The sequence below is a fragment of the Oenanthe melanoleuca genome, unplaced genomic scaffold, assembly GCF_029582105.1.
Source record: "Oenanthe melanoleuca isolate GR-GAL-2019-014 unplaced genomic scaffold, OMel1.0 S083, whole genome shotgun sequence".
Classification (NCBI taxonomy): domain Eukaryota; kingdom Metazoa; phylum Chordata; class Aves; order Passeriformes; family Muscicapidae; genus Oenanthe; species Oenanthe melanoleuca.
Genome location: NW_026612732.1, coordinates 29,349 through 46,543, shown reverse-complemented (window position 1 = coordinate 46,543; position 17,195 = coordinate 29,349). Strand labels below are relative to the sequence as shown.

The 17,195-nt window shown below is 52.0% G+C and overlaps 1 protein-coding gene across 3 annotated transcripts; it reads right to left on the bottom strand.

Annotated features, from left to right (window-relative positions):
- Positions 1 to 5,662: 5,662 nt before the first annotated feature.
- On the bottom strand, positions 5,663 to 16,645 carry LOC130266553 (olfactory receptor 14I1-like). Of its 3 annotated transcripts, none has more exons than XM_056515804.1 (3): positions 16,307 to 16,645; positions 15,271 to 15,407; positions 5,666 to 6,758 (listed from the first exon to the last, which is right to left on the bottom strand). In XM_056515804.1, exon 3 carries the CDS (start codon positions 6,733 to 6,735, stop codon positions 6,238 to 6,240), a length of 498 nt encoding a protein of 165 aa, XP_056371779.1. In that variant the 5' UTR covers positions 6,736 to 6,758; positions 15,271 to 15,407; positions 16,307 to 16,645; the 3' UTR covers positions 5,666 to 6,237. The 3 variants fall into 3 exon arrangements, with proteins under 3 accessions (XP_056371777.1, XP_056371779.1, XP_056371778.1); XM_056515803.1 differs by lacking the exon at positions 15,271 to 15,407 and adding an exon at positions 7,563 to 7,792; XM_056515802.1 differs by lacking the exon at positions 15,271 to 15,407 and having other exon boundaries at positions 5,663 to 6,758.
- Positions 16,646 to 17,195: the final 550 nt, after the last annotated feature.

Sequence of the window (17,195 nt, the reverse complement as noted above, 5' to 3'; positions counted from 1 at the left end):
TACCGCAGCTCCGTGCCCGGCCCTGCCGCTCATTGCCTCACCCATATCTATCACACACTCCTCTTCAATTCTGTTCTAACGCACAAACACTCTCCATCCACCCGCCGCTGTCGAGACCCTCTCTCGACTCCCGTTTTTGCCCCTCAGGCCATGGACTATCGAGTCCCCTTCTCGATTTCCCTTATTGTCCCCCCAGGGCATCTATATAACATGGCCTTAATAAGCCCCTTTGACAACTTATACTCTGGCCACACAAAATAACAATACAATACAATACAATACAATAACAATATTTTACCATAATTTTCATAGTTACCTCTGAGTGAATATACAATCTGTCCCAAGACCCCAGCGCTTTCCCCAAGGGACTCTCCGGGGACCCTCTCCCGGCTTCACCCTTCCAACCCTCCATGGGTGTCCTGTTTCACCTGTGCAACCAACCCTCCATGGCTGCCCTCCCAGGTGTACCTGTGCTGCCCTCCATGGGTTCCCCGTTTCACCTGTGCTGCCCTCCATGGGCGCCCTCCCAGGTGTACCTGTGCTGCCCTCCGTGGGTTCCCCGTTTCACCTGTGCTGCCCTCCATGGGCGCCCTCCCAGGTTTGCTCCCCGAGGATCCCATTTTACTCACCGGTGAGATTTTCACTGGTCCTTCCCTGCGGACTCTTCACGGACCCCTGGTCCGCCACTCGTCTGTCTCCTGGACAGTCTCGGGAACCCAATCGATCGCCCGGGGCCAGCCGGCACCCAGGGGAGCTGATCACCAAACTGGGTGAGGCGCGCCTTCAGCTCCACCGCTGCCTGCTGCCCTGGACGGTGGAAATATCCCGGACACGAGCCCCCAAATTGTAAGGAAAATTAATCCACAAACACCAGAGGTTTATGTCCAAAAAGGAGACAGAGGAGTCCTTTTTGCTTTATTCGAATAAAGGGAGAGGCCATGGGGCATTCCCCTGGGATCTCTCAAATTTTTGGAGGACGCAGCCTCCCTTTTTATCCTAATTTCCCGGCCGCTTTTCCCTCTCTCTTTCCCCATTGGCTGAGGTACTCGAGAGGCACAGACTTCCCGGAACGCCTGACACCTGACATTCCCCTCTAATGTATAACCCTCCCTTTTAATTTTTAATTCTTGTAGAATTCATAGTTTCCCCCCCCCGTTGCTCTTTCATCTCCTGTTACCCAATTTCATTTACCAGCAAACCTACAGTTTGTTTGTAAATGCAAATCTCTTTTTCCATTCATCAATCAGTGTAATCCCTCCCATTGTTTTGTTTATCTCTAGGTGCTAACTTTATCTACCAACAGATCTACAACTTATTTGTAAAGACAAATGTAACATTCCTCTCACTTTGACTACCTGACCTGTTAATCCCTTCATTCTGGTCTATATTAGTTTCAGTGCCAAAATTTAAAATGACATGGTTATGATGGGAATGAGGAGCAGGCTGTCCAAACAGGTTCAGCCTACAAGGGGCTCTTTCTTCAATGTGCTCAGACCTACTAAGGAGAAATTCAGCATCAAGGTCACTTGGAGAATGATTCTGTGACTTTCACTCTGAACTGAAAAGTAGAAAAACATTCCCTTGAGAAAAGTTAAGTGATGACATTGAAATCTTCCTCCTTAACAAAACTCCGAACCCTCTCCAAGCATCTGCACAAGGCCTGGAGACTTGAAGACAATGGAAGGAAGACAAAGAGCTCTCAAGGGTTTTCTGTATTTTAATGATCCCCTCAGTGGATTTGGGGCTGAGTCCAGGACCCCCAGGCACTGAGAGAAGGTTGAAGAAACTGCTCAAGGAGTCAGAAGCAAAACTCCAAGTCCCTTGGAGCATCAGTGGCCCCACTGAGGGCAGGGACTGCCAAAGGCTCCCCAGGGACTGGTGAGAGCAGATCCTTGAGGGCAGGATTGCAGGAGCCAAAGGCTGTGAGCAGGAACTGCAATGCTGAGCAAGGCCTGGGCTGGTTGGAGGCAGCAGAAAGGCCAAGGGCTGAGCCCAGGCCTGGCCCAGCAGGGCCTGTCCCTCACGGGTGGCTCGGGGCTGTTCCTGGGGCACTGGGATGGGAGGGGCAGCAAGGACAAATGGCATCACCCTGCAAGCCCTGCCAGCCTGCTCAGGGAGGGCCGGGGCAGCAGCAAAGTGCAGCCCCTGCAAGGAAAGTTCCTTCTGTGGGGCTGCAGAGGCACTGCCCAGCCCAGGGCACAAAGGCCTGGGTGCCTCTGGCCCTGCCAGCCCTGCCCAGCCCTTGGCCATCTCTCCTGCAGCCTGTGCCCTGTGCGTGCTGCTCCTCTGCCCTGGCCGGCTGCACACGCCCATCTCGCTGTCCCCCCAGCATTTCTCAGCCCAGCATTGCTGTGCCCTCCCTGGGCTCCCTGCACCCAGCGCTGCCGGCTCCTGGCACACAGAGCCATGGCACGGCCCAGCCTCACGCTGGGACACCTCGGCCACCAGCATTCTGCCCTGGCAGGGACTTTGCTGTTTCCTCACCTCCAGGCTGAACCTTCCAGGCTGCACTTGGGGGAGGTTTCCTTCTCTTCCCAGTCCCAAGGAAAGCTCTGTCTCCTGCTGTTCACAAACACAGAAAGGCTGGTGGGAGATGTGGTGGTCAGAGGCTTTTTGGGGTACAGTGACCATGAAATTATGATTTTTAAAATATTCTGTGAAAGAAGGAAGGCTATCAACAAAACTTCTACACTGGACTTTGAGAGAGCAATTTTTGACCTATTCAGGATGCAAATTTTGTGAGTACTGAATCAAACACTGATTTTTTTATGGGAGGGACAGACTTCAAGAAAAAAATTGTGAAGGCACAGTAACAACCTCTCCCTCTGTGCCAAATTATGAGCTAGTGAGGAAAACAGCTGGCTTTACTGGGAATGGAGCATTTTCCCAGAACTCGGGGGAAAAAAGAGGTTGCATCACCTTTGGACAGAGGGGCAGGTAACTCAGGAAGTGTTTAAAGACATTGTTAGGTCATGAAGAAAGAAAATTAGGGAGGTAGAAGCTCCATTAGGACATCACCTGGTCACTTCTGGGAAGGATAACAAATTTTATACAAAAATGGCAAAAGGAGGGACAAGGAAAATGTCCATTGTTTATTAGGGGGGGATATGGCCAGCAAAATAAAGGAATAGGTTGAGGTGCTTAACCCCATCTTTGCCTCTCTTGTTAAAATTATGATAGGTTGTCCTCAGGACAAGTGCTTTCCTTAGCTGGTAGATGGGGATAGGGAGCAGAACAGACCCCTGTAATCCAGGAGGAAGCAGCTGGGGACCTACTGAGCCACTCAGATGCTCACAGGTGTCTCTGGACCAGATAGGATCCATCCTAGAGGATGAGGGAGCTGGTGCATGAGGTCTCCAAGCTGCTCTCCATCATTTACCATCAGTCCTGGCTCACCAGGGAGGTCCCAGAGGACTGGAGGTGCCAATGTGAGCCCATCCCCAAGAAGGGCAGGAAGGAGGATCTGGGGAACTCCAGGCCTGTCAGCCTGACCTCAATGCCCAGCAAGGTGATGGAACAGATCACCTTGAGTGCCATCACAGGGCACCTGCAGGATGGCTGAGGGATCAGAGCCAGCCAGTGTGGATTTCAATATCTGCATTGATGATCTGGATGAGGGCATTGAGTGCACCATCAGCAAAGGTGTAGGTAGCACCAAGCTGGGTATGAGTGTGGATGTGCTGGAGGGTAGGAGAGTACTGCAGAGGGACCTGGACAGGCTGGATCCAGAGCTCCAATCCAAGAAGGTGAGGTTTAACAAGACCAAGTCCTAGGTCCTGCACTTTGGCCACAACAACCCCTGCAGTGCTCCAGGCTGGGGACAGAGTGGCTGGACAGTGGCCAGGCAGAAAGGGACCTGGGGCACTGATGGACAGCAGGCTGGACATGAGCCAGCAGTGTGCCCATGTGGCCAAGAAGGCCAATGGCTCCTGGCCTGGATCAGGAATGGTGTGGCCAGCAGGAGCAGGGCAGTGATTCTTCCCCTGTGCTCAGCACTGGTTGGGCAGCACCTCGAGTGCTGTGTCCACTTCTGGGCCCCCAATTTAGGAAGCACATAGAGGGGCTGGAGTGAGTCAAGTGAAGGGCACCAAGGCTGGTGAGGGGTCTGGAACACAAGTCCTGTGAGGAAGGGCTGAGGGAGGTGGTATTGTTTATCCTGGTGGAGGCTCAGGGGAAAGAAGGTGGTTGCAGGTCACAGGTTGGACTTGATGATCTCCAAGGTCTTTTCCAGCCTAGCTGATTCTGTGATTCTCTGAAACAACCCTTGGAGCAGCTGCAGGATGTGCCCTGGGCCTCCTCTTCACAAGGTCCAGCAGCCCAGGTCCCTCAGCTTCTCCTCACAGCTCCAAAGCCCATCCAGTCAGTCCTGCAGAGCCTCTCCAGCCCCTCCTCACTGCCCAGAACAGGGAGCCTCACACCCAGACACAGCAGCCCAGATGTGCCCCCCTGGCCTGTGGTGCCTCTGGCAAGGGAACAGCAAGAGGCACTGCAGGAGCCTGCAGAAAATTCCTGAAGCACTTGTAGGATGATCCTGCTCCCCAAGGGATGTTCCCATGGTGCCAACTCAAAAACTGAAGACGGGGTCCAGAGAGGAAAGGGCAAGCAGGGATGGGGAGTTTCAGAGGAGGGAAGAGGAAAGGGCAAGAGGAAGAAATCTGGAGCAGGAAGAAAGCAATGGTGAAGCCAAGGAAATGCTCAGGGCAGCTTGGAGGCGGTTGCCAGGCAGCCCTGGCTGTGTGCAGTAGGGTCATACATGGGACAGGAAACTCACAGCTCATGGGAACAAACTTTCTGGCTGACTGCAGAGGCCACGACAAACCTGAGTGGTTTCCCTCCCATCCCCAGCCCTTGCTGGCCCCAGGGGCTGATGGCATTTCTGCTCACTCAGCTCCATCTCCCCACAGCAGCACCGTGGGGGTGCTGACGCCTGCTCTGTGCAGTGCAAACAGGGGCTCCTGAGCCAGTGCTGCCGTGTCTGTGCCTGCAAGGATGCGGCACCTGTGTGAGCTGGGGGAGAGGCCAGGGCTGCAGAGGGGGGATGTTGTTGGCAGGTGCATGAGGACGCTCTGGGACGCTGCCCTGGGCTGTCCAGCGCAGTGGGGATGGATCAGCCCCTGCTCTGCTGCTCCTTGCCAGGGTCTCCCCCTTGCAGGGCCCTTGCAGAGCACCAGCCATGCTGTTTGCCCCCAGCCTGCCCACGGCCAGCCTGGGCTGCTCATGGGGGTTTTCTCTGCTCAGCATTGGCCTGGCCAAGTGTTGTGGAGAGAGCCTGGCCAAGGAGCCTGGATCCCCCAGGCCCTGGCCTGAGGCGTCAGCGCTGCCCCAGCAGTGCCCATGGCCTTTCCCTGCTGCAGCCCCGGCACTGCCACCCCCAGGGCTGTGCCCGGCCCCGAGAGCACTCAGGCCCTGCAGCAACACGAGGGGCAGGAGGGCAGTGGGGCAGTGGCACGGGAGCAGCACTGGCAACACCAAGTGCTGCTGCTGCTGGGCACAGCTGCTGTGCCAGCACTGATCTGCCCCAGCTCTGCACACAGACATTGCTGCTGCAGCTCCAGAGGAGGGAACAAGAGGGGGCAACTCCGGAGAAAACTTTGCTGGGCACTACGAGTGCAGCTGTTCATTGACACAGTCTGTGGCCACAGGGAAGAGGGAGATACAAAATGAGGAATGGAACACAAAGAGGCTTTTTTAATGGACAATATGATAAAACTTAAACAAAGGGGAAAAAAACCCACAACCAAACCAAGAAGAAGTATCATCAAAAATCACCCTTACTAAATGTGTTTTCAGAAACTGGGCAGCAGTTTAATGTTCCTGAAAGCATCCAGTCATCAGTCTCCACACTGCAGCCTTGATCTCCTGGTTCCTCAGGCTGTAGATGAGGGGGTTCAGAGCTGGAGGCACCACCGAGTACAGAACTGACAGTGTCAGATCGAGGGATGGATTGGAGATAGAGGGGGGCTTCACGTAGGCAAAAAATGAGGTGCTGACTAGCAGAGAGAGCACAGCCAGGTGAGGGAGGCAGGTGGAAAAGGCTTTGTGCTGTCCCTGCTCAGACGGGATCCTCAGCACAGCCCTGAAGATCTGCACATAGGTGAAAACCATGAACAAAAAACACCCAAGTGCTAAACAGATACTAATAGCAAGGAGCCCAAGTTCCCTGAGTTTGGAGTTTGAGCAGGAGAGCTTGAGGATGTGTGGGATTTCACAGAAGAACTGGCCCAGGGCATTGCCATGTCACAGGGGCAGGGAAAATGTATTGGCCGTGTGCAGCAGTGAATAGAGAAAGCCACTGGCCCAGGCAGCTGCTGCCATGTGGGCACAAGCTCTGCTGCCCAGAAGGGTCCCGTAGTGCAGGGGTTTGCAGATGGACACGTAGCGGTCGTAGCACATGATGGTCAGGAGGAAATACTCTGCTGAAATGAAGAAAAGAAGAAAGAAAACCTGTGCAGCACATTCTGCATAGGAGATGTTCCTGGTGCCCCAGAGGGAATTGTGCATGGCTTTGGGCACAGTGGTGCAGATGCAGCCCAGGTCAGTGAGGCCCAGGTTGAGCAGGAAGAAGAACATGGGGGTGTGCAGGTGGTGGCCGCAGGCTACGGCGCTGATGATGAGGCCGTTGCCCAGGAGGGCAGCCAGGGAGATGCCCAGGAAGAGGCAGAAGTGCAGGAGCTGCAGTTGCCACGTGTCTGCCAGTGCCAGCAGGAAGTGGCTGATGGAGCTGCTGTTGGACATTTGCTGTGTCTTGGTATGGGGACCTGTATGAAAAGTAATCATGGAACAGTTCAGTTTGGAGAGACTTTAAATATCCCATCCCAGCTCTGTGGCACTTTCCCCCCACTGCCTGCACAGGGCTCTGCTGTCTGGAGCTGTCCCTGCCAGCTGCTGCTTCCCTGTGCCCAGGGCTGGGCCCTGCCAGTGCTGCCAGAGCCCAGCCCAGCCATGGGGGCTCAGCTTTGCCCTGCTGATCCCTCCCAGCCCAGGGCACTGCCCAGGGCCAGCTCTGCCTCTACAGGCTCTGATGGCAGCATCAGAGCAATCCTGAGGATGTCGGAAAAGAGACACTGGTGCTGCCTGTAAGGGACCCTGTGCTGATTTCTTTCTTTGCCTGGTTTATTCAGACTTGAGAGAATTTGCTTTTATTTTTCTCAACCTGAACAGACAGATGAACATCAGTGAGGAATTTCCCATCCAGACAACCTAGAGAAGTAGATTATAAAATCAGGATTTTCCCTTTTATGCAGTCTCTGCCTTGCTGTGCTCCCTATGTAATCTACTTGGAAATGTTCTGCAGTTAAATGTCATGCTGGGAACAGCCATGAACAATGCAGCATCCTCACCACACAAGGAGAACACTTCTAAGCATTACCAGCTGACTCATTCCACCCAGACCTTGTCCCCCACGCTGTGAGCTGCTCCCAGGGCTGGCTGAGAGCTGTCCCTGGCAGGCAGCAGAGTCCCTGCCCCAGCACAGCGCCCTGGGATGCAGGACCCTGCTCTGCAGGACAGCCCTGGGCACCCCTGGTTGCTCTGCACAAGAGAGAATCAGAGAATGTACTCACAGAGTCTGTAGGCATTGGGATGTTCCAGCTTTAGATCACTCCAGGAGTTGCAGCTGCCTTGTCCTGCAGACAGAGGCTTCCTATGCCAAGGGCTGGGAGCGATTCTGTCCCAGCCAATTCTGAGCATCTTCCCAGTCCTGACTTAATGAAGCTCTCTGTGTATCTGTGCTGTGCCCAGGGTGGCTGCAGGCAGAGCCCTCAGCCCTGCTTGGCTGTGAACAGCGCTGCTCCTAAGGAAAAATGCCTTTTTCAAGCCCTTCTTGGTTGCCAGGATTGATCTCTGTGCCAGGAGCCCAGCTCAGATCAACAGCACAGACACAGCAGAAGGATTTTAATGACCCTCTCTGGGCTTTGGTGCTGATAACATCAGACTCAGGCCCCGAGAGTGTGTTCAAAAACTTCTCAAGAACTCGAAGTCAGATTCAAATTCTAAAGTTTCATAAAGTTTTAATGGATTCCACTGAGGGATATTACTGTAAAATTGTCCCCAGGTTCCAGTTGGAGCAGAACACTGCAGGCATTGATGACAGTTGGGGACAAACAAGGGAAAGGTGTCTTTGATGCTGAGCAATCCTCGGTGTGTTCAAGGAATGCAAAGGGCCAAGGCTGAGCCCCAGCCCCTGGCAAGGCAGATCCTGTCCCTCCCTCATTGCTCAGGGCTCTTCCCGGGCCACTGGGCTCTGGGGATGTGCAATGCCAAGGGCAGGACCATGGGGCGGCCCCTGCCAGGCTGCTGAGCAGGGACAAGGAGGCAATGAGGCCCCAGCACAGCAAGGCTCACTTGTCCCCTGCTGGCCTCAGGCCCAGGGCCAGCAGCCATGGCCCAAGTGCTGCAGCAGTTGGCTCTGGCAGGGCCTTTCAGCTGCTGCCCATCCCTGTGCCCTCTGCAGCCCAGGCTGTCCTACGGTGTCCATGCCCTGCGCCTCTGTCCCTGCAGGCTGTCGTCATCCCCCGGCTGCCCCACCTCGCTGGCCCTTCCTTTGCTGACAGCTCTGCGTCCTGCCTGCCTCTGCCTGGCCACACAAAGCCTTGGGCTGCTCCAGACTCTTTCTGGGGGATGTGTTGCACCACAGCCCTGCCCTGGGAGAGAAATTCCTTTCTCCTTCTGTCCGTTCTGGACCATCCCAGATGCCCTTGGCATTAATTCTTTCTTTCTTTGGTTGTTTTCCACTATGTGAGAAGGATCCACCATCCCTAAAACCAACCTTCAATCCCTTCCTTGGCTCTTCTCTGCTGTCCTCAATCTCTACTCTGTTGAACACAAAGCTCCTTTGTCCCTATCTAGTGGTCAAGGACTTGATGCCTTTGGCTCCTGGACAAGAAGGACTGCTCTTCTCTACAGGAAGGAAACCACAGAACCCCAGGTTTTGAAGACAGATCGGAGGCAAAAGCAAATCAGACGTGTCTGTCATTAGAGCTTTTGTGTGAAAGCAACCCTTGGATCTATGTAGAGTTTTGTATCTGGAATTCCAATTCAGCCATAGGTGCCTGGACCGGAATCACAATTCTCCACAGGAAGGCAAGGGCAGAGCCCCAGTGTTTGAAAGGCTGATTAGAGGCAGCCCCAAGGAGACCAAGGCCAGACAGACCTGTTTGTCTTGGCAGCATTTGTCTGGGAGCAATCCTTGGATAGATGGAATTTGGGAGGCCAAATCCCAGTTTTGTCCCTGGGCATCTGGAAAAGAAGGACAGCTCTCTTCCATAGGAAGGAAAGTATAGTGCCCCAATGTTTCAAAGGCAGGTGAGACCTGGCTCTCAGGAAGCCACAGGAATCTTGACAGTCCTGGCAGCTTTTTTCTTGGAGCTATTCTTGGATACAAGGAATTTTAGAGGCAGATTCTCATTTGGCCATGTATTCCTGGACATGAATGATGTTTTTATCCATGCGAGAAAAGCACAGTCCCCCAGTGCTTTAAAGGCAGATGCAATGTCATCCCTATGAGACCATGGCTAGACAGAGCTGTCTGTCCTGGCAGGTTTCATATGGGAACAATCCAAGGATATAATCAAATTTGGAGGTATCCCAATTTCGGCCATTGGGCATATGGAGGAGAAAGACAGTTCTTTCCCACAGGAAGGAAAGCACGGAACTCCAAGATTTCAGGGGCAGATGAGAAGCAACTCTCAACATGCCATGGTCAGCTGGACCAGTTCTGCATCCTTAGAATACCTTTTCTGGGATCCTTAGCTGCAGGGTGTTCATCTACCCTAAAAGATGGGAGAGATCCTTGTGTACAGTTGGGTCCAGGGGCCTGACATATAACAGCTGCAGACATCTCTTGTCAATCAGTGGCAAAGCAAACTAGATTGGTTTTGTTCTGCCCATAGCTTGGAGCAGGGATCATCAGAAGGGAACACACAGCTCTTGAGCTGGAGCTGAGCTGGAGACCTTGTGTGGCAAGCACTGGTGGCCACCATCCCCCTGGGTTTGCTTGTCTGGTTCATTGATGGCTGGGCCCTGGGCAGAACACTGACAGCCTGGTCTGGCCCCCAGGGAAGGAGAAGGAGCCCCTGGAGAAGCTGTACCAGGTGGGACTGCTGCTGGAAACACCAAGGACAATCTCAGTGATGACAATCTCTTCCTCAACCTGGCCAGCTGAAGATGATGGACTTTGATTATAGAACCTTCTTCACAGACAAGGTCCACAACCAGTTGTGGGTGAGTCCACAGCCAGAGGGATGCTCCCAGATCTGGCCATGGCACAGCTTGGCCGGGCACCAAAGGTTCCCCCTTTGCTGGGGCAGATGCCATGAATCCTTCAGTGGGCTGCCAAGGTGCTTTTTGGCTCTGGGCAGCTGCTGAGGAGCTGGATGTGCCATGGCTGGCTGCAGGCTGGGCACATGTGCTGCTCTCCAGCTCTGCTGCCCAAGGCAGCAATGATGGGCAGCAATGATGGGCAGCTTTGGGCACCACTCTGGGCACGGCCAGCATGGCCTGGGTACCGTGGGAGCTGGGACAAGGGGGACAGGAGCCTTCAGCTTACAGGTGGGTTCTGGTTTCTCTCCTTGCAGCCAAGCTCTGTGGATGCTGAGTCTGCTCTGGGCTCTGCCAGGGCTCTGCTGGGCTCAGCCCTGGGCACAGCGCTCTGCCCTCACATTGCTCTGACAGCTTTGCATCAGATGAGCCCTTTCCAAGCACACCGCCTGAGCTCTCTGCTTTTGCAGGTGAGTGAGACGCTCCTGCAGGCCAAGACATTGCAGTTAGGGACACACAGCCAGTTGGCAAGAACCCAAACTCTCCACAGTCCCAGCTGAATGCCTGGATCTCCACAGGATGTTTCTCTGTCCCACTCTTCATTCCTTCTTGGCTGGAATTGTGCAATTGCACTTTCTTCTTCTTCTAGAAATGCCACCAATTGACAAAACCTGTCAAGTGAGCCATGTTCCTAAGGCAGTGCAGTCTGGAGCTGATGGATGGAGAATTGCCCTTCTGCACTTCCAAACCAAGCAAAAAGCCATAAGTGAGAATTTCTTTAATAAACCCCTGACAGCTTCAAAGGGAATGTGCAGCTCATTCACAGGGTGAGAAGGAAGGGTTGTCTAAAAGATTTGAGCTGTGACAGAGTTTAGATTGCCAGTCCTGCTAGGAGCTGGCAGGGCACAAAGGAATTTCTTCTTGCTTCACACCAGTTTCACCACAATTTTAAATAGCAATATTGGAAACAACCACCAAAAGTTTTTTTAAAAAGGTTATTAAGGCCAGTAAGGTGCATCAATGCCATCAGCTCATTTACAAACTAAACAAATGAGTTTCGTCTTTCAAAAGATCAGTTACTTCTTAATTCAAAGTTACAGAAGATTTTTCACTGCACACTTGGTTTTTGTTTTTCTCTTTCACATTTTATAGAGGATTTTTTCTTTTCCTTAAAACAGAAAACATGTCATAAAAAAGGAGTGTCCTTTTCTCCTGGTTCCTGTGTGGAGCAGCTCCTTCCCGCTGGCTGAGATGCTCAGGCAGAGCCCGGCAGCTCCTGGCCCTGCAGGGCTGAGGCTTTTCCCCATTGCTAGGCACTGATGGAGCAGCACTGCTGAACATGGGGACACACAGAGGGACCAGGACCAGCTGCCTTTGCCCACCTGCAGCTCCAAGGCCCAAACTCTGAGCAGACAGGGCTGGAAGAGACTCGCAGGCTCCCTGTTTGCTGTGCTGCCCCACTTGTGCCCAGCCCAGCTCTGTGTGGGGCAGAGGGAGAACAAGGGGCAGCTCCCTCCCAGCCCCCGCCCAGGGACCCCTCTGGCCCTGGGGCTTGGGGCACTGTCAGCACCCACTGCTCCAGCCACCGCTTCTGCTGGCACTGACAGCAACACCCAAACTGTGGCTGATCCCGAGGGAGCAGCAGCAGTGCCTGGATCTGATCCCTGACTCTGACCCCCACAGCAGCAGCAGCAGCAGCAGCCCATGGATGTGACTTTCAGCACAGCCCCTGCCACTCTTCCCTCCCATGTGCAGTGGTGTCACAGCAGCCTGGGGCACCTGGGAGCCCCCAGTGCCAGCAGGGACTTGAGATGGCAGCCCTGGGCTCCTGGAGCTGTGCAGGGAACAGAGGTGGGGACTCCCTGTCCATGTAGAGCTTCCAGATGGAAAAGGCTGCTGTGCCCAGGCAGCTCCAAGGGCAGAGAAAGGAGGGGCTGGAGCCCTTGATCTGTGCCAGTTCCACAGCCCTGGGCAGCAGCTACTGAGCACAGGGGAAACAGAGGGCACAGCAAGAGGGACAAAACCAGTCAAGGTCAGAGACTGGGAAGAGCCAGAGCTGGAAGCAGGAACAGCTGCTTCATGGAACTCTAGGAAAAAGCTCTTGGCTGGTTCAAAGTGCTGGAAGGTGTGAAGGGCAGAGAGGAGGCCACACCAAACAATGCTCCTGTTTTCACAGCCTCCGCTCTTAGTGTCCCAGAAGGAATTGGATGAACTGAATTCTTCTCTCCGAGTCATCTCGTTCAGCATGAGCAGCTGAGCACCGGGAGCTAAAGGAGCTGAAGGAGCTGAAGCCTGAGGCCACAAGAGCTGAGCAAGAGGGAGCTTTGACCAAAGTAATGCTGCCAGCATGGACCTAGCTGAATCCAGCAGATGGAATCCTGAAATTATAGAATCCTTTCTGTTGGAAAAGACTTCTGAGCACATTGAGTCCAGCCGTTCACCCAGCACTGCCAAGCCCAGCATTAAACTATGTCCCTGAAGTGCCAAGGCCTGGACAACAGGCCCTGAGCCAAAGGTGACCTCTGGATGAACCTCCCAACCAAAGGTTATCTTTGTATACACTCAGCAAAATATGCATGGCCATTAGTGATAGGTGTATGCGCTCATTAATAAAGCATGTATTGACCTTTCCCTATTTAGAAGATACACAAGGCCATGAAATCCAATATCTGACCTTGTTTGGGGTTGTATGATCAAAGTCAGCTCTCCTGGTTCCTCCTTGAGCCCTGGCCAGTCTTTGGGAGTGACCCAAGAGGAGAATGAAACCAGAATGAGCTACAGTAAATGACAATGGCTCCTGATCTTGGTGTCTGTGTCTCTGCAGCTGATCCTACCCACTGGTAAAACAAAGTGGGTGTGGCCTGGCTAGATCACCAAAAAATGTTGCTGTGAATGTGAGAAATCAGTCCTGTCCTATATTCCCTGGTAGAGGGAAAACCACCCCTAGCATTTGCTGGCTCTGGAGTGCGCCTAGGTCGGAGCATCGTGAGAGCAATGGGGAAGTCAGCTGAAAGAAGCTGAACCACTGGATATATTAAAATGCATGCAAAAATTTCATCTGGAAAAATGAAAAGCAGTTGTGTTTCTGGGAAGATGAGGATGAATTTTTTTAATAGCATCCCAGAAATAGTGCCAACAAAGAGAACGATTGGTGTCAAAATACTCCCACATGGAGCAACAGAAAAGGTTTTTAATCTTGAGCTTGGATTCATTTGTGCAAAGGAAAGAGCAAAAAAATAATAAATAATTGAACACACATATATATATTAAAACTTTTATATAAATACTTTCACATATATAATGACATTGTAAAATAATGCTCCAAAAACTAATTTTTTAGCTTTTGCTGCTCAGGGATGTAACATTAAATACCCTACAGAAAATGACTGGCCAGGACACAAATATCACTGGTGAACTCTGTGAGACTGTATACAACAAATGAAGGAGAAAAGGATGAAATTGGCAGTTTATGTAGGGTTTGCTGACACTAGCATGTGGAATGCTTTCTCTGTTCCTATGAAAAATAAAGTAAGTAAGACTGCTGGGTTTTTCATACACCAGACCAGCCACAAGCTGCAGCATTGATTGAACAGATTAAGGGATTGTTAAAAGAGCAGTTGAAAAAAAAATGAGATTGGAATGTGTCACAATGAAAACCCATCTCACAGATGTGCTCCATACCCTTAACAACTGCCCCACCGGGGGAATGGAAATCCCCTGGATGTGCATGGCTGCACCCAATGTGCAAATACAGCCATGGACAGTAACATTGTGACTGCCTGGGAAATTTTTCTGGGTGTGATGGCCCCTGACAGGGCCCCTCCAGAGGCTGCAGGGCTGGACCTTTAGGCATTGGAATTCATTAATTAGGTTGAATAAGAAGCAAATGAGAGTTATCAATACTGGAACAGGAATTCAGATTCCTCCAGGACATTTTTGGTTTGATAAATGCTCACTCGAGCTTGGCCTTGAAGTGTTCATGTTTTGGGAGGAGCAATTGGTGCAGATTATCACCGAGAAATTAAAGTAATTCTGTTAAACATTTGTGAACAATAGGATTATTCAAGCTCATATTCAGTTGTGGAAGGGTAGCACAATTACTGATTTTTCAGCTTTTAAAACAAATGTAGAAAAAGGACATCCACCTCAAATCTCTGCTGTTCATGGAGATAAAGGGTTTGGATGCACCAGTCCTAAAAATGGAGCCAGTGTGGGTGCAGAGGCCAAATGCCCTCCCAGGGCAGCTGAAGGAACAGCTCTGGGGAAAGACAGCACTCTTTGAAAGCTGAAACCTGGGTGAGAAGGATGGGAATATGTCCCTGCACCCAAGTGTTCCGTGCCAGAACAAGTGGATGTTATGGGATGTTGTTTTACAGAACCTGTAGGACCAAATCTCCCTGTTTGCCCCAACAGCTCTTTGGAAAATGCTCTGATCCACGGGGCTCCAAGTGAAGGCTGCTGTGACACTGAGGCACTTCCACACAAATTCCATCAGGAGCCTGGGTGCCCTCAGGGACTGGGACCAGGCACCTCTCCAGCCAGAGGGGAAAGGACCCACCAAGCCTTCTCACCCACAGACAGCGTGGTACAGCTGAACAGAAAAGGACCTTGGGGACATTATTCTGGAATGAAACAGGTGTCAGCTCTGTGGACAACAGGAATTATTGTTCCTAACCAAAATGAGATTGAGGAAAAAGAATGAAAACCATGTCACTACATTAATGCTGAAGTCTGTAAATTGTATCTGGATAATCAGGCAGAATTTTTGTTTGCTGGAAACATCTCTAAAGTATAACCAGGGATTAGTCATGAAAATTGTGATGAAAATGTAAAGATAAAAGCAGCCAAAATACTGAATCTAACAAATTCCTGGATATGTTCTCAACCAGAGGGAAATCAAGGCAGAGCCATGGTTTGCCATGTTTGTCATGGTTTGCTTTTTCCAAATGAGCCCTGTGGTGGATTTGGTGCTGAGCCCTTGATGATCAGGGCCTGAGAGAAGATTGCACAAACCTTTCCAGGAGTCCAAGTCAGAAGAAAAACCCAAAGTGTCTCAAGACATTAATGGGTCCCACTAAGGTCCATCCCCAACACAGGCTCCTGATGGACTCCTTGGAGGAGAGAACTGGAGGCCATGATTGCCCAAAAACCTTTCAGAGAAGAAAGGAAAAAGAAAAGTACCTTAAAAAGCTGAAGTACCTTGAAGTATTAATGAGCCCCAGTGAGTGTTGTTACTGAGAAAAGCTCTCAAGAGACTAATTAAAGCAGGTAATTGGAGGCAATGATTGCACAAAGTTCTCAGAGACTCCAAGGCAAAAGCAAAACCCGAAGTCCTCTGAAAAACCTGCAGTCCCTGGGAGCATGAAGGAGCCCCCAGGGCCATTCCTGACCAAGGCTCCCCAGGGACTGGTCACAGCAGATCCCTGAGGCCACTGGGATGTGGGGAGATGCTGAGGGCAGGACAAGGGGTGACAGTGGCCAGCCTTGCTGGGGCTGTGCCAGGAGGCCCCAGTGGCTCAGGACAAGGTGTCTCCTTGGAGCCCTTGGTGGCACAGACCCTGCTGTGCCCCAGGGCACCAAGACTTGGCTTCTCTTTGTCCCCACCTGCAACCTCTGCCTCCAATTTTTTGCTCTAACTGGAACCTGGGGACACTTTCTCACTCCTGTTCCTCAGTGGGACCCATTAAAACTTTAGGAAACTTTTATTTGATTGATTCTGACTTGGAGTTCTTGAGAGGTTTCCTAACAAACCATGACTCTGCCTTGATTTCCCCCTGGTCTGTTGCACTTCATTAGGAAGTTTTCCTATGATAGTCATGGAGAAATATTTCAAAAAGCTTCTGAGAAATACAAATTTCCATTTTAAATGCTGTATTTTAATAGTGTTCTCATTAGAGCAGACATGATTGCAGTATTCTATGATTGATACTGATCCAGGGTCTCTCCTCAGGAGGTCTGGCTGCTCAGACAAGCTGTGCCTTGAGGTCTGACCCAGTGTGGACAGCCTTGCTCCACATTCCCCAACCCCATCCTGTCTGCCCTCACTCACCTGGGACCTGCTTCGCTTGGAGAATGGGTCTGCCACGAAAAGTGGGGTTTTCCGTTTTTTTTTTTTTGTTTTGTTTTTTTTTTCTTAAGGAACCCAAAACTCCTAATCTTCCCAACTGCAAACAGACACACTCCTCAGGCGTGTGCCAGCCCGAGGTACCCCTCAGGAGGTTCAGGCCGGGGATCGGTGTTTCGGGCGGGGCACCCGGAGCCGGCGCCATCTTTCCTTTGTGTCTGTAACTCCCGTCATGCCCCGCGGCCAATGGAGCCTCTCGGGAGCCGGGACTACAATACCCGTCATGCCCCGCGCTCCACAGAACCCCGGTATTCCCCACATATGTCCAATAGATGTCCTCCAGAAACTCCAAGGATCCTTAAGTGCCCCCTCAGCGGCCATTCCGGTACATCCCAAAAACGTCCCTGAATCCCCTGAATGCTCCCAAGCCTGCAGATGCCCGTTACAGGCACTTCTGGGAATTCATCTCCTGCCATCCCCCGCGAGCTCAGAGCACCTCATAACACAGTCCCGTGCCTAAAACTCCTGCTGTGCCCCATGCCCTAAAGAGCCTGGTTAGAGCTCCCCAAGCTCCCCCCAAGTGCTCCCAAAATGTATACATTGCTCCCTGAGGACCTGAAGTTGCCGTTCAGAGGCAAAAGTGTCCCCCAAGTGCCCTCCCAGACCCCGCAAAAGCTCTGTCAGAATCACATCCGGGACTACAGCTCCCATCATGCCTTGCGGTGCCATAGAGGGCTATTCCAGCCATGACTTCATCTCCCATCATGCCCCGCGCCATACCGAGAGACACCACTGCTGTGCCGAGAACTCCCATGATACTCCACGGCCAATTTAAATTGTGTTATACCTGCGCCTACAACTCCCATCATGCCCC

Bases quoted from the DNA above. Each gene is read 5' to 3' on its own strand.
- LOC130266553 (XM_056515802.1), bottom strand. From the start codon at position 16,526: ATGGCGCCGGCTCCGGGTGCCCCGCCCGAAACACCGATCCCCGGCCTG. The intron at 6,759-16,306 runs GTGAGTGAGGGC...CTTTTCATACAG, and splicing joins CCAAGCGAAGCAGGTCCCAG to GTCCCCATACCAAGACACAG.